Source organism: Narcine bancroftii, chromosome 5 (genome assembly GCF_036971445.1).
Source record: "Narcine bancroftii isolate sNarBan1 chromosome 5, sNarBan1.hap1, whole genome shotgun sequence".
Classification (NCBI taxonomy): Eukaryota; Metazoa; Chordata; class Chondrichthyes; order Torpediniformes; family Narcinidae; genus Narcine; species Narcine bancroftii.
In genome coordinates this window covers 168,363,669-168,380,592 of record NC_091473.1, presented here as the reverse complement: position 1 = coordinate 168,380,592, position 16,924 = coordinate 168,363,669, and the positions used below count along the sequence as shown (strand labels likewise).

At 39.2% G+C, this 16,924-nt stretch overlaps 1 protein-coding gene across 6 annotated transcripts in view; it reads right to left on the bottom strand.

Moving 5' to 3' along the window:
* Positions 1–16,924, bottom strand: part of LOC138764158 (ERC protein 2) — an 871,420-nt gene that overhangs the window by 93,211 nt on the left and 761,285 nt on the right. For 4 of the 6 annotated variants that reach the window (XM_069939655.1, XM_069939657.1, XM_069939658.1 and 1 more), the window contains one exon: positions 11,180–11,368. In XM_069939655.1, the coding sequence (XP_069795756.1) occupies positions 11,180–11,368 (189 nt within the window). Of the gene's footprint in view, positions 1–11,179; positions 11,369–16,924 lie in introns of those variants that run through there. The other 2 variants (XM_069939660.1, XM_069939661.1) reach the window with 1 other exon arrangement.

The window sequence follows — 16,924 nt, the reverse complement described above, 5'->3', positions numbered from 1 at the left end:
AGTCACTGACAAACAATTAACGTCTATAACTTGAGAAAAAATAAATTAGAAATACATTGGTTAATCAAAAACACCCAACATGCACTTGCGAAAGGTAAGACGTTTGAGTAGGTTTCTTGAAAAAGGAGTAAGAATTTCGATAAATATTACAAAGGTAGCATAGAATTTAAAGATTTTGGACCGCTATCAGTTGCCTTGCCATAGACTTAGAAATTCAAGTTCAAACCCCAAGAAAGCAGCAGAAAAATTAAATTTGGAACTAAAATTCTGATATAATGGTGACAATGAAATCACCAGATTGTTGTAAAATTCCCTCTGCCTTATTAATATCCTTTACCTGTCTGTTTTATGTGTATCAATATCATTCACTCTTAATTAGTCTTTGAAATGGCCAAGCATGCCTCACAATCAGAAGCATTTGAGGATAAACAATAGGTCCTGGCCTGCCAGTGCTGTCCACATTTCACGGACAAGTAAGTTTAAAAGAAACTAACAGAGTTGTTCTGGTCTCTCCATACAAAGTTATTATGTTGTATAAGACTGTAGTTGCATGTCAAGCTTCATCATACAGTATCAGAATATTTTAGGCAGCAAGTCCGGATTCAGAAAAAGCTAATTCACATCGAGCAAATATCCAATAGTAAGCAGGATTCTGACTTAATAAACTCAGATACTTTGAAAAAGAGTTGGCCTGGAGAGAGCAATCCTATTGAAAAGATGCAGGTGGCACAGAATAGAAGGATAGCACCTAAGATTAGGATTTGGACCACTTGTGGACTTGCACGTTGGGCTACAGTCTTGAAATTTATTAACAACATAACATAAATGTTTACGATGATGACATTGCATGTTCCTGGAAGAAGTGAGTTATTGGAGGGATTGAACAGTGTGCAGATTCCATCTAACTTCAGGAGTGAACTCAATGGATAAGTAGAGAATGATGAATCAGTGCAGTGAGATAGGGATTATAAACCGTAATTATCTGGAAGTGATAAATGCAAATAAATAAATGCATAGGAAAGTGCAAGAGCATTTTATGCTTTATTGGCATATGTGCAGTGTGAATGGTCATCTAGGGCTCATACCTTGCTGACACTCTGAGGGATTGTTCAGCATTCTTGCAGATGAGCTGTTGAAGACCAACTGATAATAATAGATCACATCCAGTGGTTTGAAGATTAGCAAGAGAGTTATCTTCAATATCATGCTGATATCTCCCTCACTCAACATTACCAAGCCTGATTGTCTGGTTACTTGCTTGCACCAGGAAATCTTTTTCCTACAAATTGCACCACCTAAAAAGATATTTAATTGGGCTATAATGTGCTTTGCGAGACTCTGCAGGCAGCATAAATTGAGCAAAAGGTCAAATTTTCCTTTCTTCTTAAAGAGGCAATGATTTATTCAATCAAAATATATCTTTGAATGCTATCAGCATTGAATGAATGGAGAGGAAAGCCAGATTAAATCTGGCAGAATTACACAAAGGAAGCATACAATTTATATCGGGATTTACATTCAGTTTACAGCATCTTCCATCTCTTGTTCAACATGCCTTACCAAACAACTAATTACTAACTTTTCAATTGTCGTCTTTGTTATAATGTAGCAAATGTTGAAGCCAATACATTGAAAGTGAGCTTCTATTAATGATTAGATGACAATCCGTTTTGAAATGTTGACTGAAAGAATAATATTGTGAGCAATACTGGGATAGATCTCCATCATCTTGCAATTCTGTCTGAAAGTCTTTTTACATGAACCTGAGGTAGTGAGGAGAGCTTCTGGAAAACATTCAGATAGATAGGTCTCCAGACTGGATGGGATCTTAGGCTTTTACAGGAAGTGAGAGAAGAGATGGCTGGGGTGTTAATCTTTGTGTCCTCTCTGGCCATGGAGTGGTATTGGAGGATTGGAGAAGAGCACATGCAGTTCCCTTATATAAGAAAGGAAATAGAGAGAATCCTGGGAATATAAACCGGTGAGTCTTATGTCAGTGATGGGCAAAATATTGGAGAGGATTCTAAAGGACAGGATTTAAAAGTATTTGGAGAAACATGATTTTCTAAGAGCGAGAGAGTCAGAAGCAGGTTTACTCCATAATCCTAATTTTAAGGAGGTGAATTGATGAAGGTAAGAAAGTGGATGTGGTATATATGGATTTTAATAAGGTTTATGATGATGTTCCCATTGTAGGCTCTCCAGAAAATTATGAGTCATGGAATCCATGGAAAATTTGCTGCACGGACTTGGGTTGCTCACAGAAGGCAGAGGGTAGTCGTAGATGGAGCATATTCTGCCTTGAGATAGTTGACTGGTCATGTTTTGGTCTTGTCGTAGGTGACCAGAGGTGGATTCCTGCTCTTTGTGAGGTTTATAAATTATTTGGATTAAGAAGGGTTGGGAGAGGTTATTAAGTTTACAGATGACATGATGGTCAGAGGTGTAATGGATAGTACAGAAGGTTGTTGTTGGTAACAACTACTAGATGGGAGTCAGTTTAATGGAGAAGTGGCAGATGGAGTTCAATCCAGAAAAGTGTGAAGTGACACATTTTGGAAGAACAAACTTGAAGACACAGTACATGATTAATGGAAAGATTCTTAGCAGTGTGGAGGAAGGAGTCCACAGATGCCTCAAGAATGATAGGATATTTAAGAACACATATGGTGTGCTGCCCTCCATTAGTTGAGGCATTAAGTTCAAGAGCTACAAGATAACAAGGCAACAGGCAATAGACAATAGGTGCTGAAGTAGGCCATTCAGCCAGCACCACCATTCATTTAGATCATGGCTGATCTTCCACTCTCAGCACTCTGTCCCTGCCTTCTCCCCATAACCCTTAATTCCCCTGTGCACAAGAACCTTAAGTAGCTCCCTCTTGAACTTATCCAGAGAACCTGCCTCTTCTACCCTCTGCGGCAAAGCATTCCACAGACCCACAACTCTCTGGGTAAAAATTTTTTTCTCATCTCTGTCCTAAGGGACCTTCCTTGTATTCTTAAACTATGGCCTCTAGTCCTGGTCTCCCCCAACATCGGGAACATGTAATCAATTTCTACCATATCCAATCCTTTAATAATCTTATATACCTCGATCATATCTCCCCTCATCCTTCTAAATTCCAACATATACAACCCCAGTTTATCCAACATTTTGACAAAAGTCAATCCCGCCATCCCGGGAATTAACCTTGTGAATCTACGCTGCACTCCCTCGATAGCAAGAAGGTCCTTCCTCAAATTAGGAGACCAGAACTGGACACGATACTCCAGATGTGGTCTAACCAGGGCCCTGTACAACTGTAGAAGGACATCTTTACTCCGATACTCTATTCCCTTTTTTATGAAGGTCAACATGCCATTGCCTTTTTCACAGCTTGTTGAACCTACATGCTAACTTTTAGTGATTGATGTACAAATACACCTAGATCATGTTGGACTACCCCACCCCCTAACTTGATTCCATTTAAATAATAATTTGCCTTCCTGTTCCTGCCACTAAAGTGGATAATCTCACATTTATCCACATTAAACTGCATCTTCCATGCATCTGCCCACTCACCCAACCTGTCCAAGTGCACCTGCATTTTCCTAACATTCTCCCCACACTTCACACTTCCACTCAGTTTCATGTCATCTGCAAATTTGCTAATGTTATTTAGGATCTCTTTTGTCTAAATCATTAATATATATATGATAAACACCTGAGGACCCAGCACCGAGCCCTGCAGGACTCCACTTGTCACATCCTGTCATCCTGAAAGTGAACCGTTAGTCCTAACTCTTTGTTTCCTGTCAACCAAATTTTTTCCCATGTCAGCACCCTACCCCCAATACCATGTTCTCTGATTTTGCCACTAATCTCCTATGTGGGACCTTAACAAAAGCTTTCTGAAAGACCAAATACACCACATGCACTGGCTCTTCCATGTCTACCCTCCTCATCACATCCTCAAAAAATTTTAGAAGATTAGTCAAGCATGATTTTCCCTTCAGAAGTCCATTGTATCATTGTAATAATACTATTATTTCTGTCTAAGTGTTCTGTTATTTCTTCTTTTATAATAGACTCTAATATCTTCCCCATCACCGATGTCAGGCTAACTGGTCTGTAATTGTCTGTTCTCCCCCTCCTTTCTTGAAAAGCAGCACAACATTAGCCACCTTCCAATCCACAGGCACCCTCTCCTGAATCTATTGAACATTGGAAAATGTCGTCCAATGTATCCACAATTCCAAGAGCAACCTCCCTAAGCCCCCTGGGATACAGTCCATCAGGCCCTGGGGACTTATCAGCCTTCAGTCCATTCAATTTGCTCAAGACCATATGCTTCCGAATCTGTATTTCCATCAATTTCTCCATTACCATTGGAATTTCTATCAATTCCTTCGATACCACAGGACCTCTAACCCCTACCTGACCTTTACCTGTATCTTCCCTAGTGAAGACAGATCCAAAGTATCTGTTAAACTCATCAGCTATTTCCTTGCTTCCTGTAATAATTTTGCCCGTTTCTGTTTTTAAGGGCCCAATTTTGGTCCTAACTAATTTTTTCCTCTTTACATACCTAAAGAAGCTTTTACTATCCCCTTTTATATTATTGGCTAGTTTACTCTCATACCTCATTTTTTCTTCCTGTATAGCTTTCTTAGTTATCTTTTGCTGCTCTTTGAAGGTTTCCCAATCCTCTAGCTTCCCTCTCCTCTTTGCTATATTCTACTTCCTCTCCCTGGCCTTGCTACTCTTCTTGACTTTCTTTGTTGACCTTTGCTCATCTGAGAGCCTTTCTTCCTCTTTGGAATGAACTGGTCCTGTACCTTCTGAAAAATGCCCAGAAATCCCTGCCATTTCTGTTCTACTGTTCTCCCAGCCAGGTTATCCTTCCATTGTATTTTGGTGAACTCCTCCCTCATGGCTGCTTAATCCCCTTTATTCAACTATAATACTGATACTTCCGACTTTCTTTCCTTCTCCCTTTCAAATTGAAAATTAAAGCTCACCATACTATGGTCACTATTATCTAATAGCTCCCCTACTTCAAGGACCCTTATCAAATCCGCATTGTTACACAACACCAAATCCAGAATTGTCTTCCCCCTGGTGGGGTCCATCACAAGCTGCTCTAAGAATGTATCCCGGAGACATTCTATAAATTCACTTTCTTGCAGTCCCGCACCAGCTAGATTTTCCCAGTCTACCTGCATGTTGAAATCCCCCATAACAACTGTAACATTACAATTCTGACATACCAATTTTAACTCCTGATTTATTCTGCCTTCTATATTCGAGCTACTGCTTGAGAACTTGTATATGACTCCCATTATGGTCCTCTTGCCCATGCAATTCCTCAACTCTATCCAAACAGCCTCTACTCCACCTGCTTTTACATTGCTCCTTTCAAGGGACTGAAAATCATTCCACCCCCTCTGCCCACCTATCTGTCCTTTCGATAGGACATATACCCTGGAATATTAATTTCCCACTCCTGGCCATCCTGCAGCCATGTCTCCATTATTCCTATAATATCATACCCTCCAATATGCAGTTGAGCTTCAAGCTCATCCATTTTATTTCTTATACTCCTTGCGTTCATGTATAATACCTTTAGTTTGTTACTCCCCAGCTCTTTAAAATGATGGTTAGACCACACATAGTTCAATTTTGCTCATTTCATTGTACAAAGGATGTGGAAGCTTCAGAGATGGTACACAGGAGATATACCAAGTTGGTTCCTAGATTAGGGAACACATCTTATGAAAGGCTATGACTTTTCTCTTTGGAGCCATGGAGGATATTAGAGGTACATAAGGTTATGAGAGGCATAGATATAGTAGAGAGCCCAGGCTGGCAATGGCCAATATCAGAGGACATCCATTTAAGATGCATAGAGGAAAGTTTAGGGAAGGCGTAATTTTACACAGAGTGTGGTGGGTGCCTGGAATGCAATGCTGGGGTTGGAGGTGAAGACTGATACAATAGGAACATTTAATCTCATGATGTATAGGTAGCATTATGGTTTGGAGGAATGTTATCTTGCTTTTTACTGTGTACTACTTTACAGTCTGAATATAAAGGCATCGCATCATATCGTATTCTATTGTAAAGGGCTCTTGGATTGACACATGGATCTTAGAAAAATGCAGGGTTAAGGGCTTTGAGAGAGGGAAGGGTTAGATTGACGTAGTTGGAATATCCCATTTGACACAACATCATGGCCTGAGGGCCCATACTGTGCTTGACTTTTCTATGTTCTACATTCAGTTTAATGTCTCAGCAGATCGTTGTCTCAGAAAATCAACCTAGATTTATGCTCAAGCTTCAAAAATAGGATGTCCCCAAAATACACTAGCTGAAGAGAGAAGAGTGCTCCCAACTGAGACAAAGCTGGCAGCCACACAATGAGCAATTTCCAGTACCAACCAATACCCACTGATGCTGAAAGAATATATGGGGATGATTTTGAAAATGATAAGAATTAAAGATAAACTATTTCCACTTTTAAGGAGTTAACAACAAGAGAATTGAATTTTAGAATGATCAATCAAAATGAGGGGTGGAGTGACATTTCCTCAAACTTTAGATAATTTGAGCTTGAAATGCCTCTGTGTAGCACCAGGATTGAGAACGAAATCCAATCAATATTTTAAAACAAAATTGGGTATTCAGTTGAGGTCAACAAAAAGAAAATAAAGGACACTTGAAACAAGCCTGAATGGCTTTGGCAAAGAAATGGCATAGAAACGAGCAGTTGAGTGGCATCCTCTATGTAGAAATGAGAATGCTGGATTAGTTATAGTAATGTTATTCTTTTATGGCAGGCACCAAGAGTGCCTGCCACATTGACCACCGCCAGTGGGCTGATATCGCCTCAAACCGTGCATCTTGGCGCCTCACAGTTTGGCGGGCAGCAACCTCCTTTGAAGAAGACCGCAGAGCCCACCTCACTGACAAAAGGTAAAGGAGGAAAAACCCAACACCCAACCCCAACCAACCAATTTTCCCCTGCAGCCGCTGCAACCGTGTCTGCCTGTCCCGCATCGGACTTGTCAGCCACAAACGAGCCTGCAGCTGATGTGGACTTTTACCCCCTCCATAAATCTTCGTCCGCGAAGCCAAGCCAAAGATTCTTTTATGACTTAACCAGCATTTAAATATACTCTATGCATCCTGTGGAATTAGAATCAGCATGAAAGGTGAGTTGACTCTACTAGTGCCATTCAACATGCCATTTCTTTTTCCTTTGCTGAGAAGCCAGGAACAAACCTGTGGCAGCTTCTAGGAGTCATTCTGCAGAATACTTCAATGACACAATCTAGTAATAGTATTTGAAGCCAGGGGAAAACTACTTCAATATTGTTGGAAATAAGAACTTGAATCTCATAATCCCGTTAGCATAGAAAGATGCTGAAGAATAATCAGGGGAAAACAAAAATGACAATGAAAAGGAATAACCAAAAGCTTGGCCAGAGATTGATCTTAAAACTATGTTAATTTTATTTATCATATAAAATAAGATGCAATCTAATTATAAGCACCAAATGACCAGAACAATTTGGACTCTAAACAACAATTCTTGTCACTCACTACAACTTATTTTAAGGCAAGAATTTTGTGTATATAACCAGGAAATGAATTCAGCCGCAAGATGCACTCACGGTCTTGACCAGTAATGAGTAATGGCTGCCTTTTGGCAGCTGGAGTTATTAAAAAAATATGATTGAGTTATTTCTTTTCTGATGATTCAGATGGTGCATTCGATTTCCGGTAATTTAACAACAAGGCTCTAAATTGATGCAATGATTAGAGAGAGAGGAGTCATTTTTCAGGATGGTGGAGGCCTTGAACTCACTGTCTGAGAGGGCAGTTGAGGCAGGTAATGCCTGAATATGTATTTGATACATTGTGACCTGCACCAAGTGCTGAAAGGGAAGATCTGTTGAGTAGTTTTTTTTAAGCAGTACACACCAAGCTAATGTACAGTGAATTTCCTATGATACATTAATTATTTGTAACTGAAGATCTGATGAGGAAGCTACCTGACAAACAATAGTCTTTTTTTGTGCAGTTACTGCATTGATACCAGCTCTGGGTGCAGAGTGATACTGTATCAAGAACTTGGTCGTATGGAAGTTGGCTCATACACCTAGTGGCACTGTTGGACAAAGACAACGTTCAATGACCAGTGTTGCGCTTACTAATAATAATTAAACTCTTCAAAACTACACAATTTTAATGACAAAAAAAAATCTAGAATTCTATTTTTTGAAAGCAAGAATCTAAAGAAGGCTGACAACAATCTTTGTTAATTTGACTAACCAGCGACCTTCACTTTTTTAATATCACATGTTCGGCTTTGTTAGCCTCAAAAATGTACTCATTCCTCAGAACAGTTACAGTCAAGACAAGCTTATTCCCGTTCCTGCTTTCAGAGTGTTAATGATAACTTAAAATAACACATAATAACATGGGAATATCAACTGGGAAGCCCAGGACTCTTTTAATTTCAGCACTGGGTCAAGTACTTAACTGAAGTCAAACCTTCATTACAACACCAAGCTGTTCTCCCAGTGGACAGCTCTTTCACCCTCTTCATGTGATGGGAAGCGTGAAAAGATTGTTCACTCAGAGGGGAGTAGATTATATGAGTAAAATTTGATTTCAATTAAAGATTGGGCCATTTCTGAAGTTGGATGAATGTGTTTAGGAGACTGAATTTGGGAAAGTACTCGACTTACTTTTCTACTTGAAACTGCAATTTTACAGAAACTGCAAAACAAATCCAGAAATAGCTGGTGGCTGCTATTTCCGTGATTTCTCGTTGAGATTATATCAAATAAAATGGACAAATTTGGAAGTTATTTGCTTTGCCGAAGAAATTGGCAATCATTAGCTCGACAGGATCTCTACTAATGTTGCATATTGGTTCTGGCCTCTGGAACAACAAAATAATTTTATTCATCTCGAGAAGGCTGGTAATTTGTGGGTGCATCGAAAATGTTTTCTTTGGCTATCAATGTTGGTGTCAGCCAGCAGAAGTATAAATTCTGTTATATAAGACTGGAAAGGATTCATATCCTGTGAAGGTCAGGGGTTAAAACAATGCTATTATTTCTTGTTGACAGATTCAACACGTGATCAATAAGTCCTTATTTTCAGATAAATACTCAAGAACATAGATCAACTTGGATCTTTGGGCATGTAATGTCAGGCACTGTGGATCTGAGTAGCAGTATCTCTATTATTTCTAAAATTACAGAACCTATGGAATTTCTGCATTCCTTAACTTTTAGGTTTAGTTGTTCTCAAAAAAACATACAATGATTTCATCACGAAAGCTGTTCACAATGTGTGGCCATTATATAGAAAATAGCTTTACAGCAGCTCAGGTTTTGCTTTCCAAATGTCCATGCATGGTTGTAACAATGTTATGGTGGACTCACATAATGCGAGCATACACACCTTCTTGCAACGGCTGGGAAGGTCTGTATGGGCCACTGAGCACACTAACGGCTGCTCTGTCCTGTATGGGCAAGATAAGCTGTTTAGCTTGTCAGCAGTTAAAAAAAAACAAAGATGCTTCCATCTGTAAGCACATGCTTTGCTTTTGTTGCCTATAAAAGGAACCACAGAAAGCCTCGCTTTAAGGTAATGGATGGGGCCGCAGCAATGCTCTGCTGTTTACGCCGCTGGATTGCTGTGGACAATAAATCTTCGACTGATGATAACCATGAGGAGACTCAAATATGGATGTCCGTTTAAAAGAAAATTGTTAAAACTGCTTACAATATTTTTTTTACATTTTTCAACAAAAATAAAAGCTATTTTCCAAAGTAACTACAACAGAAATGATCTCTCACGGTTATCTTTCATATTATCAGCTTTCTAAAATGAGAATGTGTTTGCATTTATTCAGCTGTTCCCATAGTTTCACATTTCATGAGCTGTTGTTACAGTTCGTAGTTTCCCATGTGACTGGATTAAAAGCTACATAATGAGCTATTTAATAGCTCAAAGTTGCTTTTGTGCACCCACTGGTGCATATGTTCAGATTGTTTAACCTTTATTATTACGAAGCAGCAAAATCTGAAAACCTCTTTATTTTCAATGGAGCAGTACTTCAATGAATTCTTTGCGATTTACAGATACCACTCAGCACCGCTTGGGTAAAGAGGTCAAATACCTATGTAACAAATTCTCCAGCATCTTATTCTCTGTATCCATATGTACAATAGGGATACAATTGTCATTATTTTATGGAAACAAAGAACTCTGGTTGGACATGGGTAAATGTACCATTTTAGAACAGCCACATGTTTATTGCTCACTCATTGGTAACGTCCTACCTAAGTTGCAGGATGAACAAAACACTGCAGTTGAGTTGTGGACAAGTCAGAAGGTGCAGAAAAGTTATATTGACTTTCTTATTTATTTTGCAAATATTAACACTCATAATTGTTTCTTAGGGGAGGAAGAAAAACAGCTTAAACTAGGTTATGATTTAAAGTTTAAAAAAAAAGCATTTTGTACCTGGTTCAGCAAAAGATGAGGCAGTCAGCGTAGGTACCACTGTGCACTGCAGTCCAGAAGCATGAGTTCGACATTGGAGGGGTTGGGGGGTGTAAAGCTTCTATTTTGCCATCATGCCCACATTAAAAGCTCAGCTCCAACACATATTTTGATCCAGTCCCAAAACTAGGTTCCACTGACCTGAGACTGATTCTCACCAGAAGACAAGGTGATTTGATTCCCTGACATTTTTGAAGGCACATTTTTCCCGTGAACAGTCAATAACTGAACTTGAGCCCACACAGGTTGATCCCTCTCTGTACAGGCCATCTTGCTCTACTGGATCTCTCTCCCTCAGAATCCATTCTGGGGCATCCGGAACAGAATCATTGTGTAGAAGAGGGAGAGGAGAGAGAGAGAGACAGGCAGACAGAGAGAGACTTTCAGTAACTATAATTTCTGCAAAATTACAAGTTACATTGGCTTCTCTCGGAACCAAATTTTAAATTAATATTTTTATTTTACCATCAGTTGGGATCGGTCTTTGTCATTCTTGATTTGAAGTTGACATTTCTGCCAGTAATGTTGTGCCTTCCTCCAGCTATAGGATCTCAAGCAAACACTGTAAAGCACAAAACAACACTTGAAGGATGTAATTAGAATATCTCACCTGTACAGGTGTCAAACTCTGCAACTGACGCTCCCGGGAAACCTCATCCTCCTCTTCCTCCTTGATTGATAATGATGGCAATCCTGCCAAGGCTTGTGGATTCCGCTCCAGGCAAAGTGTAGTCAGGTGATCGATGTACAGTTTTAATTTGATGCGGTGGTTGAATGCTTCCAACAGTGACTGGATCATCTGACAGAGAATGGTATTCATTTACACTGAGAACTGAACATGGAGGAATACAGTTCATCATTAAAGCTCTCAAAAAGAATATCATAAACTCTAGAGTATCTAACATTTGCACAAGCATTCATTGTGCAGTGGTGGGATAAGATGGTTTTCCATATTTACTGCTAAATATATACAACAAGCATTTACATTTTGGCCAATCTGGTGTTTTTCAAAGTTGTTTGCACTCACGACACATTTAAAAAATTAGTGATGGCAAATTAACTGTGAAGCTTTAGTACGGTGTTAACAGAAAGAAGCTACGGACCATTTGGAAGCTTGTAAACTTAATTATATTCAATTATAAAAAGCATCATTTTGCTGATAACAGATGTAGCCACTGACAAATGACATTGTAAGTGATATTGTAAAACATTTCCAGTGGAATTTACAGCAACCTGAGGTCAACAAGATTCATCTTCAATTGCAATACACTGTAGTAGCTAATGTAAAGCCATATTTCACACAACAGAGAAGATACATCTGAAAATGGGATACAAGGGAAACTCACTAAAAGCAAAGAATTGCTTTCTTAATAGAACAAGTCAGTTAGTGTATTTTATAAACTTTAAGGTCAAGAATGGAAACATCATAGAGTTTTTTTTCCTCTGGCAATTAGGAAAGTACATCAGAATGTATAACATACTTAGTATTTAGATGGAATTAAAATTATTTGCTTTAATACTAATTGTTACAAAATAATCCTTTGTGTTGTTGATAGTTCAAGCTTTCATTATTTGGACAAAATAATGAACATTACTTATTTTGTTTAGGCAGATTACATTTCAAAATGCCATAATCTTAAGCATCAAATATAAGATAAACCACAATCTAAGTATTTTTGACAGAAACTATTATACACATTTTTACATCACTTTGCATCATTATTGTTTAAAATAATTCAATTTCCACATTCTTGCAAACAAAAGCTTTACTTAAATCTATCACATGCAGTATTTTTTTCTATTTCCAACATCCAAAACTATCTTGGTCAGACGGCCTGAGGGAATGGGAGTTCTGATTAAGGGGATATTTTGAATGAGAAATTTAACAATATGTGCAACAAATCAACCCACTGGATTCTTACCCACCCATCCAGCATGTACAATTCACCTTCCCACCATCTAAGTAACATGGCTCCTCTGAGTACCATTTTACAAATCACACGCCAGTAACTCACCAAGACTTCATTGGGCAGCATCTTGCAACCCATCACTTCTATCATCCAAAATAATAGCATAACGTACACATTGCTAGGCCCAAATCCTGACACTTCCTCCTTAGCAACATCATGAGCATACCTTTATCACAGACAAAAGCTAACGAAGCCAGCTCAAAGCATCTTCCCAACATCAAGAAGGGATGGCCAACGAAAACTGCTCTTGTCTGTGCTGCTTAATTCTAAATCTGGATAAACAAAGTCTTCTTGCATTCTCTAAGTGAAGTTTATATTCTCACTTTTACACTCATGTTTAATTATATCAATAACAGGGGTCACATGCTATTGATTATTTTTATGCCTCCATCCTCCCAATCACTTAATTTGACTTCGCAATGTTTTTACCCACTTGAGTACAGGGTATTTTCAGTTTAATAATACTTTTAATTATAAGTAATCATCAAATTCCTACTGATTTCAAATACCATTTATTAATGCACTGGTTAATAGTAATCCCACACTGAAAAAAAACATGAGAGAAATTAATGGAAATTTTGGACTGTACAACCTTAATATCATTAGACTTACATAATGCCTTTATTTGAAAAACATTTCACAAGCAAGCACTCAATCACATAAAACTAGACAGCATCAAATGCACTTGTTAAGGAGGACGTTTATGGGAGAATTAAAGGAGCCAGAGGCGAAGATGGGAGAAGTGGAGATCAGAGAGAAAATGAATAGTCTTGAAGATGGAAGAACCAATGGTGGGGGTGGAGAGGCATGGGAAAGAAGAGTACACAAAAACCAAGAACAATACAGTTCTGCGATAGTGGGAGAATTGGAAGAGATTAAAGAGATAGGAAAGGATGAAAGAGCATTTTAAATGGGATGCATTGGAGACTTGAAGTCAAAGCAGGTGTGCAGTATCAGTGCTGGTATGTAAATTAGGCTTGGGGCAGAATAAGAATGCAAATTTGGGCGCATTTAACAAATGTCCAATGAGGGACTATTTAAATGGTTGAAGTCAAACAGGGATAAATTGCAGCAGCTCGGCAGTTTATAAGACTTTGTAATTTCACAGTCACAAAAGAAGTTCCTTATAAAACCAAAGATTGCAATGATGGGCTTTCATTCTCATCATATTTACCAAAGGACAACTTGTCCAAGACTGGAAGCCAAATTTGTGGCAACAACACAGATCAAGGGTTGTGGAGCAGGTGGAATCTGACAAAAAAAAATCATTTTGACTTGGTCTAGTTTTGGTTGTAAAGTAATGGTATGGATGTTGGCCCTGGGTTATGACTTGCTTTATCCAAACCATTAGCATGCCAGTTGCAGTACTAGAAGCAGTTCCTTTTGGTGACTGAGGGCACTTTCTCCAAAAATGCAAGTTAGTATCATAACATGGATGATGGAATCCTGTCAAAGAATTCACATCATAAATTGGGAGGGATTGGGGTGGGGGGGTGGGGGGGGGGGGAGAGTGGTTGGCTTTCTCGGCCTACAGCAGCCTAACCAGCAGTCCTTAAAGAGACCACTGGAGGCCGCTCATGAAATGACCACAATGGTTTTCAGAAGTACATTCCTATTGCATTTCTGCCCCCTCCTGTAACAAACAAAATGCCACAGTTTACTGCCTGGTGTGAACGGGTACCCTTTCTTATTTCAGGAAGGATACACTCATCTCATAGACAGTTTAAAGGAAACTCATTAGACTGATTCTTCTGAGCTGTCTTCTGAGGAAAGATTAAAGAAATTACTCTTGAGATTATCACATTAAAATGGTTAGAGTAAGATTGTTTAGAAACTGGTGCACAATAAATGTCCCCATTGACTAGGGCTTATCTCTACTGAACCTACTTGCCAACCTTCTATGGGTTGTCAATCTTATTGTCTGTCAAGATACTTTTTTACAAGTTTTTGAGAGCACCTGCATTTAACATCCACTCATACAGTGTGTTCCAGGTTCAAACCATCTTCTGGATGACTAAGTTCTTCCTCAGATCCCCTTTAAACCTCTCACCTCAAATTGATGCCCATTAGTTTTAGATACCTTAGGAATGGGGGAAACTCTTCTGATATCTAGTCTAAGTACATCCCTCATAATTTCCTGAACTTCCATCAGGTTCCCTTCAGTCTCCAGGAAAATAAATCCAGCCTATTCAATCTCTCTAACTGAAGCGCACTATGACGTCCAACTTAATATTATGGTGTTTAGAAATGTACATGGTACTTTAGCTATGGCCTAACTTTATTCCATAAAGTTGGACCATAATCTCCTTGCTCTTTTATTCTATGCTCTTCGTTTAAGGCAATTATCCCTTATGCCTTCTTCACCACTTTTACTGTGTCCTTCAGAAATCCTTGGGCTTGTTCAATAACCTCCTGATTCCTTAATACTCTTAATATACTCTTGTTTGTCCTCCCAAAGTGCATTACCTCATACATCAGGATGCAACACTCTCTGCCACTGTTTGGCCCATCTTGCCACCTGATCAACATCATTAAATTATCCTCCTCACTATTAACAAATACTACCAGTTTTCATGTTTTGTCTGTGAGCTTACTCATGATGCATCTTCACTGAGCATTTCATGCTCTGAGCGGACTTGACAGGGTAGATGCCTTGAGGATGATTTACTGGAGGGAATCAAGAACTGGTGGACTTGGTCTCAGGATTAGGGTCTAGACATTTAAGACAGAGTTGTGGAAGAATTTCTTCTCCCAGAGTTATGAATCTGTTCCCAAGGGAATGATGGCAATTGAGTCGATGGTTAGAGACATTTTTAGACTATAGAGAATCAAGGATTATAGGTATCGCAGAGGACAAAATGGATTTGAGGGCAGATTAGCCATGATATAGTCTTGGAAGAGCAGACTCAAGGGGTCCTCAGAACTTTTCTGGTCGATGTCTCACTTCTAGACTTCCTAGAACAGTGTAGAATTAACCCTAATCTGACCGTCCATCCCCATTAATACCAAGAAGTAGTGCTCACAGCTTGTCAGCTTCAGTTAAATAAGACCGGATTAGAACATTTGGCAGAGCAGATTCAGAAGGAGCATGAAGCATCTTGCCACTTGTTTCAGGTACGAGACAGATTTCTCAGCTGGGACTTTTAGATGATGTTGCCAAGGAGGCAGCAAATGGAGCACAAGGTGGATCCTCGAGGGACTCCAAAGATAATGGCCTCAGCAGAGGGTATGTAGAAGAAAAATTATTGCTGAATATACTCGTTAAGTTCTCCCAAGATTCGTAATGGGGAGAGAAGGATGTTGTTGTTGATCAGGCTAAAGGGCAGAATAAGGTTGACATAAGAACTAAAGGATGATAAGATGTTAACTACATCATCATATATGCAGGCAGTAAGGGCATCAATGTCAAAAATTCTGATTATTTGAAAGCAATTCAAATTAATGCCAGGTTATGCATTCACTTCCTTCTCAATATCTGCCTCCAAAAACAGGACTGAAAAATATTTCCTGACTTTGAAATTATTTAAGTCTCTTTGAAAAGCAGATGTTGCCTGATAAATTGTAACATGCTCATTTCTGCAGGAAAAAAGTGCCAGAAGGTAGTCAGTGGCAGAGCTGTCTTTCTGATGACTCCCATTGTACTTACTTACATTGAGATGGTTCAGCCTAATGGGTCCATAACAAAACAGTCCCACTTATCCCTCGTCATTACCATGCAACCCCAAAACTGCATCTCTCTCACATGCTTATCAATTCTCTCCGATGCTTTTGCCACACACCTACCCTCAGGAGAGAAAACAAAATGAGATGAGATGAAACTGGGCTAAATAGTGGTGGTAAATGAAAGGGTTCTATTCCTTGAAGGAAAGTTAAAATTTATTGTCAGAGTGCAAATATGACACCACATACAACCCTGAGATCCTTTTTCTGCACGCCAGGCTTAGTATTTTCCATACTGTATTTAAAGAAAGAAAGAACTGTAACAAACTACTTGTAACTGTGGAAATGTAGGTGCAGGCATAAATATACGGTAATAAATAATAAGCAACAAGGAATCCTTAAATGAGTCTCTGAGTAAGTTTAATGTTCAAGAGTCCGATAGTTGAGGGGTAGCAACTATTCTTGCACCTGGAGGTATATACCTTCTTCCTGATTGCAGCAGCATGCCTTGGGTGGTGTGGATCCTTGATGCTGCTCTCCGACGGCAATGCTGCATGCAAATATTCTCAGTAGTGGGGAGAGTTTTGCCTGTGATGTACTGAGCTGAATCCACTACCTTCAGCAGGATTTTTCACTTGGAGGTATTGGTGCCCCTGTACCAGGCCACGGTGCGGCCAGTCGGCAGACTTTCTACTACAAATCTGTTGCCGTTTACCAAGGTTTCC